Here is a 12,846-nt window from a genome sequence, read left to right as displayed (position 1 = left end):
CAACAGAAAATTATTTAAAAACTCTGTTAACTTTGTTTTTTTCTCATCAGGCCAGGCTCTTCCCCGATGTTGAAAATGCATTTATTGAAAACCTTGTTAAGGAACATGGGATGACCGATTTGAATGAGTATGTGTGTATGTATTTTATTTTTGTATCATGAGTGTAAGTTCCTAGGAAATTGTACATTTTCAGGAATGCACAGGTGCTGAGTACATAATGCACTCTGTAGGCTGATACTTAACAAAGACTATCGCTACGTTTTCAAAAACATATGAGAACTGTACAAATTTATTTATTTATTTTTTTAAATTTAATAAACCATAGTAAATTAAACTTTTATGGATCTTGTTTAAGAAAGAATAAACCTTTTTTTAATAACTCCTATAAATGTTTTGAAATTAGCCCGCAATATTTAAATTGGAAATTCAGTGTAGCCTAATGCAGTCTAATTGTTGGCAAATAAAGTAAATATCTACCTAATTTATGCTTTAAAAATGATATATATATATATATATATATATATATATATATATATATATTTCGGCTGTATTATAGATCAGTCTGTTTCCTCTTATGCTGCACTAAAGAGCCCCTTTCTATCCATACTGCCACCTTTGCCGCAAGGCAGTGCATAACAATTGTGTTGTGCAGTATGTGGATATTCTACTCTGCTAGATCTTCCCCAGTCAACTTTAAGTGCTATAATTATGAAGTGGAAGCAGCTAGGAGAAATAACAGCTCAGGTACGAAGTGAACATGAAAACTTGCAGAGCAGGTCACCAAGTACCGAGCCACATAGCAGGTAAATATCGCCTATCCTTGGTTCTGGAAGCAACATCAGTACAAGAATTCTGTGTTGGCATCTTCAAGAAAAGGGTATCCATGGCCAAGCTGCTGCATACAAGCCTAAGATGACTATGCACAATGCCATGTGTCTGCTGTAGTGGTGTAAAGCAAGTCACCATTGGACTCTGCAGCAATGGAAACATTGGCCAATACTGATTTGTTTTTGTTTTTATTTTTTTTTTTACACTTCGCTTCTGCATAATCTGCTATTTAGAAGCTTGTGTTGTGTATTTAAAGTGGCATTTTTACAATTAAACTGCAGACCATAGCTGTTTTATTAACAAAATAAAATTCTGTAGTTTTGAACAACTCCATATTAATGGCCATGGTTTTAGAATGGGATATTCCAAAAGATCATATATGTATCCACATACTTAAACTGTCATTTATAATAAGAAAATACCCAAAGATAAAAGTTTAACAACACGATTAAGTACGGTAAACTAAAAATGATGGGTTGTCCAGTCTTAATTTGCTGGTGTTAACATTCAGTGTATCGGCAACTCCCTCTCAGTTTTTCTTTTTGCTTCTCTGTGGTTGAGTGTTTGGTAGCAGTTCATCATGATTATACATCTCACTGTACAGAGTCATCCTGCAGATTATTCAGTTTCTACAGCAGTGATGTGATGCTGAGGGAAGAGATCTGAAACTTAATTTTCTTAAACTTAATTGGGATGCGACAGCTGTGTTTTTTTTTTTTAAATTCTACTTTGTAGATGGAATTGCCTTGCATGATTAAAAAGATCAAACACATCAAATATGTACAGTACTAGAGTGCCATTTTTTTTATTGGAGGTTGTTTGCAAAGTCGATCTCTGCTTTTTGCCTAAGTTACAAGATCATAAGTTTTTCCATTATTTTGCATTGTTCTTCTCTTTTGTATGAGAACAAGACTTCATCCAACTTTAGTTTTGCAACTTTCTGTATTTTTAAATCCAGTCCCTCCAGGTTTTTATTGCCACCTGGTCTTCAAATACAGTTCTTGTTTGGTACTTGGATAAAGCCACAAAACCGAGCCAATACTGTAGTAAGAATACCTAGGGGTTGGTATATTGCACCAATAAGAGTTCCAACAAGTAGTATCAGTTCATTTTTAATTTTTTTTTTTTTTTTTTAATTATTGCTTACAGCAGTATTTGTTATATACTCCTAGTAAAGCTACAATTACAGTACTCAGTTTTGTTTTTGTTTTTTTTTTTTTTTCTTTCTCCAATTAATAAAAAAACTAATAATTAAGTTTGAGGGCAAAACTTCCCTAAACTTGTCATGTGTTATAAACTTGTTCAGTATATACTATAAAGTAATTTTATATTTTTTGTTCTAGGATTTGCAATTATCTTTTGGAAATTCCAGACTATCCAAGAAAAGAGCCATCTGTGATGCAAACCTCAAGTACACTTTTTGAAACTGTTGAAGAGAAAACTGCAGTAAGCAGGAATAATGTTGTGTTTTAACATGAAATGATTTCAAACCTATGAAATACTTAAGATAAATTTGCTGCTTGCTTTGCAACACACTGCAATGGCTATCCTTTTAAAACAATGCTAGGAAATTGACTTTATCAGCTGCAGTAAAACTGACAATAACATCTTGGACCAAAATGCAACCCAAACAGTAGTGGAGTGGATGGTGCTGCTGCATCATGAATCTAACATTAAGCCTTTGCCCATGTTTGGTTCTAAATGTTATCAAAATCTAAATTTCCTGTGTGTGGTGGTGTTTTTTTTTTGGTTTTTTTTTTTTTTCCCCCTACCCCTTCCCTCCCACATCCCCAAAATGTGCTAGTTAGGTCAATAGACTCTAAATTCCCCCCAGAAGTGTGTTGTCTATATGATGAATTGGTACCTTTCTCAGGGCTGTGTCCTGCCTTGTGCCCAGTTCCGTTTTGGATCGGTTTAGTTATCCAACAACACTAAATTGGATTTTAGATTATTAGGTTATTTTGGGGGTAGCATGGTGGCACGATAGTAGTATTGCTGCCTTGCATCAGGGACACCTGGGTTTAAGTACTCTGGTGATGCGCACATTCTTTTCCTCTTTGTGCTCTAATTTCCTAGGATAGTCCAAAGACATGCAGGTATAGAGGGTTCTAAACTCACCCCTCATGTGTCAACGTGAGTGTATTTGTTCACCCTGTGACAGACTGGCACCTTGTCCATGAACTGTTCTACCTTGTGCCCAATGCCTGTTGGAATAGCTACTAGCTTCCCCATGAAACTATTTCAGAAACGCAGTTTAGAAAATGGATGGATTGAGGTTATCTTTGACAAAAAGCTGTTGAATTAAGTGTGCCCTTTTTTGACAACTAAAGATTAATTATACCACAGCTGTCTTTTGTAGCATACTTGATATTTGGGAGCTGTTTGATAGAGTATCTTTTTTTTTTTTTTAATTTTTATAGCACATTTTAATGCAAAAATGTGGCTCAAAGTTCTTTGTAAGAACTTGCAAGAAAAAGTAATTAGAAATTTCAAGGAATAAATATGTAAAATAAATACACACAATACAAATAAGTTCATAACAGAATTAATTCTGGTCTAAATTACTAAATTCATTTAAAATGACTCCACTTCATCTAAGTCCAAAGCTGTGATCACATTGCCAGGTCGGACAGAAAAATTTAAAACTCCAGCCATTGAGATGCTTGAGAAAAAACCTGCTGTGGTTTTAAGCCCAAATGTCTGCTCAGACCCCAAAACCTTGCTCTTTCTGTGGAACTCCACAAATGCTGCATTAAATCGCCTCTCAAATTATAACCCAAAAATACTCAGTTTGAAATATTAATGTGAAGATTCAGAGGGTGCTGTAATGGTGCAGTAGGCACCTTGTAGCCTCATGAAGAAATTTATTTAGTAGCTCTGAAAATGGGAGGTATAAATGCATGTAACTTAAATGCACTTTTAATATGTTTATGGCAAAGCTGGGATTTGTCGAGCTGCTACATTTAATTTTTTTTCATAAGTAGTTGATTAGGAAAAATAAGAACACCCTTTTTTAAATCAAGGTGTACCTTTTTGTAGTTGGTTTTGCCTTAATTCAGGAAATGTTACATATTTTAAACCTACTGCATTCCCTAAAATATTTCTTTTTCTCCATCAGAGTCACGATTTGTTTGACTTTATAAATTTGGAAGTTGTCGATCAGTACATACAAATTCAAGCTGCTGACCTTCTCATGGCTGACTTCAAAATGCTAAATAGTCAAGATATCAAATGGGCTCTTCATTCTTTTAAAGGACACTATGCAATTACCCGCAAGGTTAGTGTACAGTTAACTTGTTTTTGAAACATTCATTTAGAGGCCACAGTGTTTTTTTTTTTTTTAATACCATTTTGTCCAGGAAACGTATTAACTGAATTATTGTATATAGTATGTGCTACCGAAACCTAATTTACATTTTCAACCTGTTTTAATTTTATTCATTTAACACATGTCGAAAAATAGCTTTACAATGACCTTTTCACTTGCTATACTGTGTCGCAGGCCTTATCTGAAGCAATTAAGAAGTGGCAAAGAACACCTTCTGAAGATGCAGCAAAACCAAAGAGAAGGAAAAAGATGAATTCACATTCATTCATGGACTTCAGTTTTACAAATGGTAAATGAACCAATGCATTTTAATAATAATAATAAAAAAAAATCTTTTTTTATTAATGGATGTTTACTAGTAGAGAGAGTGCAGTGTTTTGTTCTTATGTTTTGAATGGCTTTCTTGATATAGGTGCTGTTACATTTCAGAGGCGTATGTATTTTTTGGAAAATAAAAGGCGGTACTGGAAATCCTATAATAGAAAATCTTTACATCCATCATTACAAACAGAAATGGCCTTTTATGAACAAAAAGTAAAAGAAAAAGCAGAGGTAGGGCATTATACACTTTTCAGGTGTCAAGTTCTCAAGTTAAACATTAGTTTTAGAAAGTTTTTTTTTTTTTTAAAGAAATATTGCTTGTGATTTTATTTATTAAATATTGAGTGAACTTTAGTTTTTGTAAGAATTCTTTTTATTACTGTAATGTTGTGTTTTTTTTTTTTTAAGCATGAAGATTTCTTGCTTGCTTTACAAGTGAATGAGGAAGAATACCAGAAGGTAAGGTTAAATTCGAAACCTCGCGCTATATATGTACTTGAAGAAAGTCTAACATTTTACTGTTCAGCTAAGCCAAATATTGCCAAAAATGACTAATACTGCCAAAGTGGTCCGGTACTTCCTAGTACTTCACTATTTGTAGCGCTTTTTTTTTTGCGGAGTCTAGTATTACCTTGCTATTTCCCAATATCTGCTTTAACACGAGAATTTTGACTACTTTTAGGGACACAGTTTTGCCATAGAAATTTTTAAAACTGGTCTACCCCTTTTATTGTAACAGAATACCTTTTTCTTATAATATGGAGCTCTTATTTCAGGATGGACAGATGATTGAATGTCGTTGTTGTTTCGGAGACTTTGCATTTGAAGAGCTCACACAGTGTGTTGAAGGACATCTCTTCTGCAAGGAATGCTTAGTGAAGTATGCTCAAGAGGCAGTGTTTGGTTCAGGAAAGGTAGGTAAACCATAAAATGTTTATGTAGGATATCCTTTTGAAATTGTTTATACAGGAAAGGGGAAATTTAGGAAAAGTTTAATGTTTGTGTATGATATGCCATGATGATGATTTATACAGGGAGGAAATGGTCTATAGATGTTTTTGCAGGTAATGATCTGTCTCCAGTCTATAAATTCCAAAGCCTGTGTACATGTTATGTTGAATGCATCTGAATTTTCAGATAATACAACAATTTCCACTCCTTGCTAGCATTTGCTTACTGAAGTTGCTCTTATAAAGTAAAACATAAGGTCAACTTTACAATCCATTTCTATTTGTCTTTTTAGCTGGAAGGATCAAGAACATTCCTATAAAGATCTTTCAGACTAATCATCATGCTAGTTGTTTAATTGTGTGGGGGTGTTATTTTAAATCTCTATTTTCGATAGTTGTGTTTTTTTTTTATTTAAATATCCCTTAATTTGCTTGAAGTATGAACATTAATGTTACACAAATACCATGCTTATAGGCAAACTACATTCAAGTCTTTGACACTTCAAATGTTTTTATGCTTTCTTTGTCTATTTTCAGTCACAACTTAGCTGCATGGAGTCAAACTGTACCTGTTCGTTTCCAACAAGTGAGCTTGAGAAGGTGCTTCCAGAGAACATTCTTCAAAAATACTATGAAAGACAAGCAGAGGAAGCAGTTGCAGCAACTTGTGGAGAAGAACTTGTCTGGTAAAATTTAGTTCAAAAGATTTTTAATGTTTGGTACATAAACTCTTAATTCCATGATTTTAATACAAATGTAATTTGACTAATCCCAAAAGTTAATGTGAAATGATACTTCAAAGAAATGTTATTTATTAGGAAATACTTCTTTACATCTGTATACATAAATTTGTGTTGTCTTTCTGTTTAATGTTAGATTGTTTCCTATTTCGGTATAGAATCAGTCTATATACCTATCTTTAACTTTTTATTTATGTTCCTCATCTTGCCTTTTGTGTTTTCTTTTCCAGGTGCCCTTCTTGTAACTTCCCTGCTTTGTTGGATAAGGATGCATTAATGTTCAGTTGTCCTAATCCCCGCTGTCGAAAGGTAAGCACCACATTGAAAGTCATTATATATAATGAGATATTCTGCCTTTTTTTTTTTTTTTATAAAAGAATAACAAACTGGATCATTCAGCCATTACCTTAGTTCATATGTTGCTTATAAATGCTCACAGAATTTGCTACATTTTAGAATCTTGATTTAAAAAGGCATGGACATTTTCTTTACCTCTCTCATTTTTGGATCCTATTTCTAGTGCTTGGAGCAGACAGTTGTGAGCAAATTTTGCTGCCAAGTATTTTTCACAGTTCCCCACTAGATGGAGATATTGGATTGTATATAACAAAATTTAAATTGCCTGTAAGGTTTGATTGGTTTATTTTGCTTACTTTGAACTGTTTTGGCAAACATCACAAAATCAAGAATGTTGTCTCTTTTTTCATTTTGTTATTCTATGAGTTACAAAGCCGTTTCATCTTCTAGTCTAGACTTTTGAATGTAAAATATGAATCATATGTAACTTTCATTGCTCCTTGCAGTGAATCTGGTTTTACTGTTGTGCAGACTACAGGCAATTTCAAAGCACTTCAGGTATATTAAATCATTGGCACTGTATAGGCACTAAACCAACATGGATTTTTTTTTTCTACTTTAAAATAATTGGGTCAATTTACCAAGTCTTTTGTAAGCAAGAAAATTGGAAGGAGTCGTTTCTTCAGAAACAACACTGGTGATTTGAGGGTATAATTCTGTAAATATACAGTATCTCACAAAAGTGAGTACACCTCTCACATTTTTGTAAATATTTTATTACATCTTTTCATGGGACAACACTGAAGATATGACACTTTGATACAATGTAAAGTATTCTGTGTACAGCTTGTATAACAGTGTAAATTTGCTGTCCCCTCAAATAACTCGACGCAGAGCCATTAATGTCTAAACCGCTGGCAACAAAAATGAGTACACCCCTAAGTGAAAAATGTCCAAATTGTGCCCAATTAGCCATTTTCCCTCCCCGGTGTCATGTGACTCGTTAGTGTTTTGAGGTCTCAGGTCTGAATGGGGAGCAGGTGTGTTAAATTTGGTGTTATCGCTCTCACACTGTCTCATACTGGTCACTGGAAGTTCAACATGGCACCTCATGGCCAAGAACTCTCTGAGGATCTGAAAAAAAAGAATTGTTGCTCTACATAAAGATGGCCTAGGCTATAAGAAGATTACCAACACCATAAAATTGAGCTGCAGCGCGGTGGCAAAGACCATACAGCGGTTTAACAGGACAGGTTCCACTCGGAACAGGCCTCGACATGGTCGACCAAAGAAGTTGAATGCACGTGCTCAGCATCCTATCCAGTGGTTGTCTTTTGAAAATAGACATATGAGTGCTGCCAGCATTTCTTGGGGGGGGGGGTCAGCCTGTCAGTGCTCAGACCATACGCCACACACTGCATCAAATTGGTCTGTATGGCTGTCGTCCCAGAAGTAAGTCTCTTATAAAGATGATGCATAAGAAAGCCCGCAAATGGTTTACGGAAGACAAGCAGACTAAGGACATGGATTACTGGAACCATGTCCTGTGGTCTGATGAAACCAAGATAACCTTATTTGGTCCAGATGATGTCAAGCGTGTGTGGTGGCAACCAGGTGAGGAGTACAAAGATAAGTGTGTCTTGCCTACAGTCCAGCATGATGGTGGGAGTGTCATGGTTTGGGGCTGCATGAGTGCTGCCGGCACTGGGGAGCTACAATTCATTGAGGGAACCATGAATGCCAACATGTACTATGACATACTGAAGCAGAGCATGATCCCCTCCCTTCGGAAACTGGGCCGCAGGGCAGTATTCCAACATGATATCGACCCCCAAACACGCCTCCAAAACGACCACTGACTTGCTAAAGAAACTGAGGGTAAAGGTGCTGGACTGACCAAGCATGTCTCCAGACCTAAACTCTATTGAGCATCTGTGAGGCATCCTCAAACGGAAGGTGGAGGAGCGAAAGGTCTCTAACATCCACCAGCTCTGTGATGTCATCCTGGAGGAGTGGAAGAGAATTCCAGTGGCAACCTGTGAAGCTCTAGTGAACTTTCTACCCAAGAGAGTGAAGGCAGTGCTGAAAAATAATGGTGGCCACACAAAATATTGACACTTTGAGCACAATTTGGACATTTTTCGCTTAGGGGTGTACTCGCTTTTCTTGCCAGCAGTTTAGACATTAATGGCTCTGTTTTGAGTTACTTTGAGGGGACAGCAAATTTACACTGTCATGCAAGCTGTACACTGAATACTCTACATTGTATCAAAGTGTCATATCTTCAGTGTTGTCCCATGAAAAGATAAAATATTTACAAAAATGTGAGGGATGTACTCACTTTTGTGAGATACTGTACCTATTTACTTGTAAATTTATAATATAAAATACCAGCAGTATTTAGGTTTGTGCATCAGTTATAGAAAGAACACATAAAAGTATACGGTATTAATGATGTACTGAGCTATAGTGTTAATTTTAAGTTTCCAGCTAAACAATTGTACAGTATTAAGTCAGACATGAACTAAATAATTGGCTTGTTCCCATTTTTTTTTTTTTTTGCTTATCTTTTTAAATTAGAGTAACAACACATGCTTTTAGTTTGGGTGAAATTAAGTAACATACCTAAATCGCCTGATTTCTAAACTGGTAAAAGAAAGGCATATAGTGTAAATGTAAGAGCCTTTACACAAAGGTTGATTTGTACTTAAAGGTAAATTCTGCATTAGTAGGAATTTAGGAAACATTTGTATTGCATACTAGGGAGGGACTTTATAAATACTGAAGTGAAGTAGCCTTATGTACAATCCCCTCCCCTACACTATAGCTTTTTGGGATTGCATAGGCTTTACACTTGATCCTTTCTATGTTTCCTTTGTAAACTCTAGTAAGAGGATAAGCAGTTAGTTGCAAGGCATTCTTATTCTCCCATATAATTTTAAGTGCTATTTGTTGTAAAGGAGTTTTTTGTCTGAATTTATTTATTTTCTTGTGTTCGCATGGAATTTACTTATTTGGCTTATGGGATTGATTGCATAATTTAAACAATATTTGGGAGACTCATATGTTAACCTTTGAGAAATGTGTTTTTTTAGCAGTTTTAATCTAAGGCATATATTTTAAACTAGCCAACCCGCGGCGTACTATACGCCGCATAATCAGGCTGGTTTTTTAATGATTTTTAAGCACAGGGAGAAAATTAACATTTGAAAAATCGGAAATGTAATAAATCAGCAAGAAAAGCAACATTGTAACAATGCATGGAACGAACCAACACACAATCATCCGTGCGGCGCTCCGGTGCGGAGGGTGGAACAGGAGGAGAGGAGAAGGACGTCCACTCCGCTGCCTCCGTCATGCTAGTCTGCTGATTTCTCATCCAGTATGCACTGCCTGCTCATGTGCCCACCTCCAACTCGTCACTCGAGTTGTTGTCTTCTTTGCACAGTCCAGATGCAGCTGTGACTTGCGTAGACTTTTCATTGCTCTGTGCGGTTTTGGCTGCCTTTCTATATATAATCAAGCAAGACACCCGACCACAGTGGTAGCGAGGTGGGAGGGCGGTGTGTACAAAGTGCAGGAGCATCTAAGAAGACGCACGTTTGTCGCGAATGCGAATTGCTGTATGTAGCGTGTAAAACAGTTTGCTATGGTGCACGTGGTCATGCGTCGTAACCGAAAACTCTGTTTTTAAAGACTGGTTACTTCATTGTGTATACGACTGTAGGTAAATGAAAAGATGTAACTCTGGAGAGGGCAACATACAATACAGCGTTTTACACACTGCATACTGCGATTCACGTTTGCAACAAATTGTTTTACACGCTGCATACAGGGATTTACATCCACGACAAATATGAATCTTCTTAGATGGTGCTGTCACGTCCGCCCTCGCACTCGGAAGCATACACACTGCCTGGTCATGTGCCCAGTCGCAAGAGCAACTGACAGAGACCCGGCCACCGAGTCTAAGACCATGGGAAACCCCTCGGAAACTGTTTTACACGCCGCATATAGCGATTTACATCCGTGACAAACATGCCTCCTCTTAGATAGTCCTTCCGCGTCGTGTGGTGCCTCTGTGTGAACCGATCGGGCACAGAGAAGGTCAGCTGCTGAGAGAGTGTCTCGACTGTTGCCGGGCCTGCATTGGTTTAGCAGGTGAGACGGTAATGAAATAGAGGCACAGGGCTTATTGGTTTTTAAAGACTGCTTCCTTCATTGTGTTTTAACCTCAGTTTTAAAGGATTGTTTTAAGGATCCCATGGGATACCCCCCGCAAACTGTTTTACACGCTGCATATAGCGATTCACTTTCGCGAGAAACATGCCTCTATGAACAGTCAACATGGCTCAGAGCTGCATGTGGACTCTACGACAGACGAACATAAATGACGCCGTTTTTCCTGTGTCGTTGCGTCCGACTTGGTGGGCGTGGTTCTGCGAGTTGTCATCGTATCCAATGGTCCTACAGTTGGTGGGCGTGGCTGCTTCCTGCGTGTGCCATGGGCATCTCACTTGTCGGCGGCTTAGTGAATCCACGCCCTATATATATATATATATATATATATATATATATATATATATATATATATATATATATATATATATATATATATATATATATATATATATATATATATATATATATATATATATATATATATATTACAATTTTTAAATAAAATGCCGTTTGCGGCTTATAATGCGATGATAGGCCACCATTAGCATCTGTGCACCATAGCATAGTCTGTATGTGTCCCAAACTGTACTGGAGGTATGTATTAATTGTTTAGCTCATTGGTGTAGAAATTCTTTCCAGAATATCCCTTAACTACTTGGCTGGATTCAGAACATAAAGCATATCAAAGGGTCATAGTATTAATTGCAATCTGTTAGTTATAAAGTGATTTTATTTGTTTGATACTTATGTTAATTCTTGTCAACTTGTGTTTAAAGTCATGTTCACCCAATGCCAGTACCTTTTGCTATAGAAATCTTAAATTTACACAAGTACAGTAGACCCCCGCGAAGTCGCGGTTCAAGGTCGTTCACTGATTTTTGCTTAGAACCCAACTATTAATTGTTAGTGTGAAGCGCAAATATCCTCCACAATTTTTTATGGATTTTTTTTCGTGGCAATACTGTGCTGAAAGGAGAACCAGAAGTAACCGCTGAGGGAAACGCGGTTTGGGATTGTGAAAGTAGCCAATCCGAGAGCGTTATTCATTTCTCCTTGCTGCTGATCGATTTGCTGCCCTGTGACGCAACTCCAGGTGAGTTCCCTCATGTTGTCCATTTTAAATGGACAAGATGTCGCCGAATCGCCCTGCACCTTCTAAGGCTTCTGGCACTGAGCCTAAGCACCAGAAGTTTAAAACACTCCAGGAGAAGGTTGAACTACTGGATTTGCTCCAGGAACTAAAAAGTTATACTGCAGTAGCATGCCACTATGGCATTAATGAAAGCACCGCACGTTACATGAAGAATGAAGCAGCGATCTGGAATACTGTATCTAAGTTTCTGTGGTAGTGCCAAAAAGGTAATGACCGTAAGGAATAAAAATATCGTCGGGATGGAATCTGCCTTGGCATTTTGGATCTCCGACTGCAGGAAGAAGAACATCCCCTTGGATGGTAACATCATCCGTGAGCGAGCACAGAAATTGTACCAGTAGTTCGCTACAGGAGACAATGTAGCAACTTCCCATCACAATGTTCCTGAAACCTATAAAGAAAAGCCAGCATGAAATCCCACCAGAAGACCCGTCCAAAGATACAACTCCTCCTGAAGGGGCGCCACCCGAGGAGTTTTAAATCCTTGTATTGTACTGCACAGCTACTTCATCATCAATATCATTCATCATTGGTGAATACCCGTACATTTTACTGTATTTTAATTAAATTAAATTATGTATTTACTCTACTTCTAACAAAGAAAATGGCGCATTCCAAAGAAAACGCGCTTGCATGAATTACAGTACGTATAGCGGTATTAACATCAATATTTTACATTCTAGCACCCCGGGAGACATAGCAGTACAGTACTGTACAGTAGACTGGTTTACCTTTACATTCTGTTTTTAGGTACTGCATTGAGCTGAATTTTCAACGAAATTAAAGTACTTTGGGGTATACTGTATTTAGGGTTTAAACTATAAAAAAATAGGCATTTAAAAGGCATTTTTTAAACCACATCCTAAAGTTGCGGTTTTTCACAATTCGCAGGTGCTCTAGGAACGTAACCCCCATGAATTTTGGGGGTGTACTGTAAATTGAAATCTTTGTTTTTGCATTCAGTTCAGTGCCATTTAAAGTTGTTGCTTTGGAATATACTTAATTCACAAAACACACTCCTCTAGTGTAGTTGTAAAGAACAATAAG

General features: G+C 36.9%; 1 protein-coding gene across 3 annotated transcripts in view; it reads left to right on the top strand.

Annotated features, from left to right (window-relative positions):
• The window catches only part of rnf216 (ring finger protein 216), a 65,357-nt gene that overhangs the window by 24,532 nt on the left and 27,979 nt on the right, over positions 1-12,846 (top strand). For all 3 annotated transcript variants that reach the window (XM_039774065.1, XM_039774061.1, XM_039774064.1), the window contains 9 exons: positions 51-127; positions 2,172-2,274; positions 3,947-4,105; positions 4,331-4,445; positions 4,569-4,708; positions 4,886-4,936; positions 5,254-5,391; positions 5,965-6,113; positions 6,398-6,476. In XM_039774065.1, the coding sequence (XP_039629999.1) occupies positions 51-127; positions 2,172-2,274; positions 3,947-4,105; positions 4,331-4,445; positions 4,569-4,708; positions 4,886-4,936; positions 5,254-5,391; positions 5,965-6,113; positions 6,398-6,476 (1,011 nt within the window). The remainder of the gene's footprint in view (positions 1-50; positions 128-2,171; positions 2,275-3,946; positions 4,106-4,330; positions 4,446-4,568; positions 4,709-4,885; positions 4,937-5,253; positions 5,392-5,964; positions 6,114-6,397; positions 6,477-12,846) is intronic.

This window comes from Polypterus senegalus, chromosome 13, assembly GCF_016835505.1.
Source record: "Polypterus senegalus isolate Bchr_013 chromosome 13, ASM1683550v1, whole genome shotgun sequence".
In the NCBI taxonomy this organism is placed as follows: domain Eukaryota; kingdom Metazoa; phylum Chordata; class Cladistia; order Polypteriformes; family Polypteridae; genus Polypterus; species Polypterus senegalus.
Note: the sequence above shows the minus strand (reverse complement) of the source record. Positions and strands in the feature narration are given on the sequence as shown.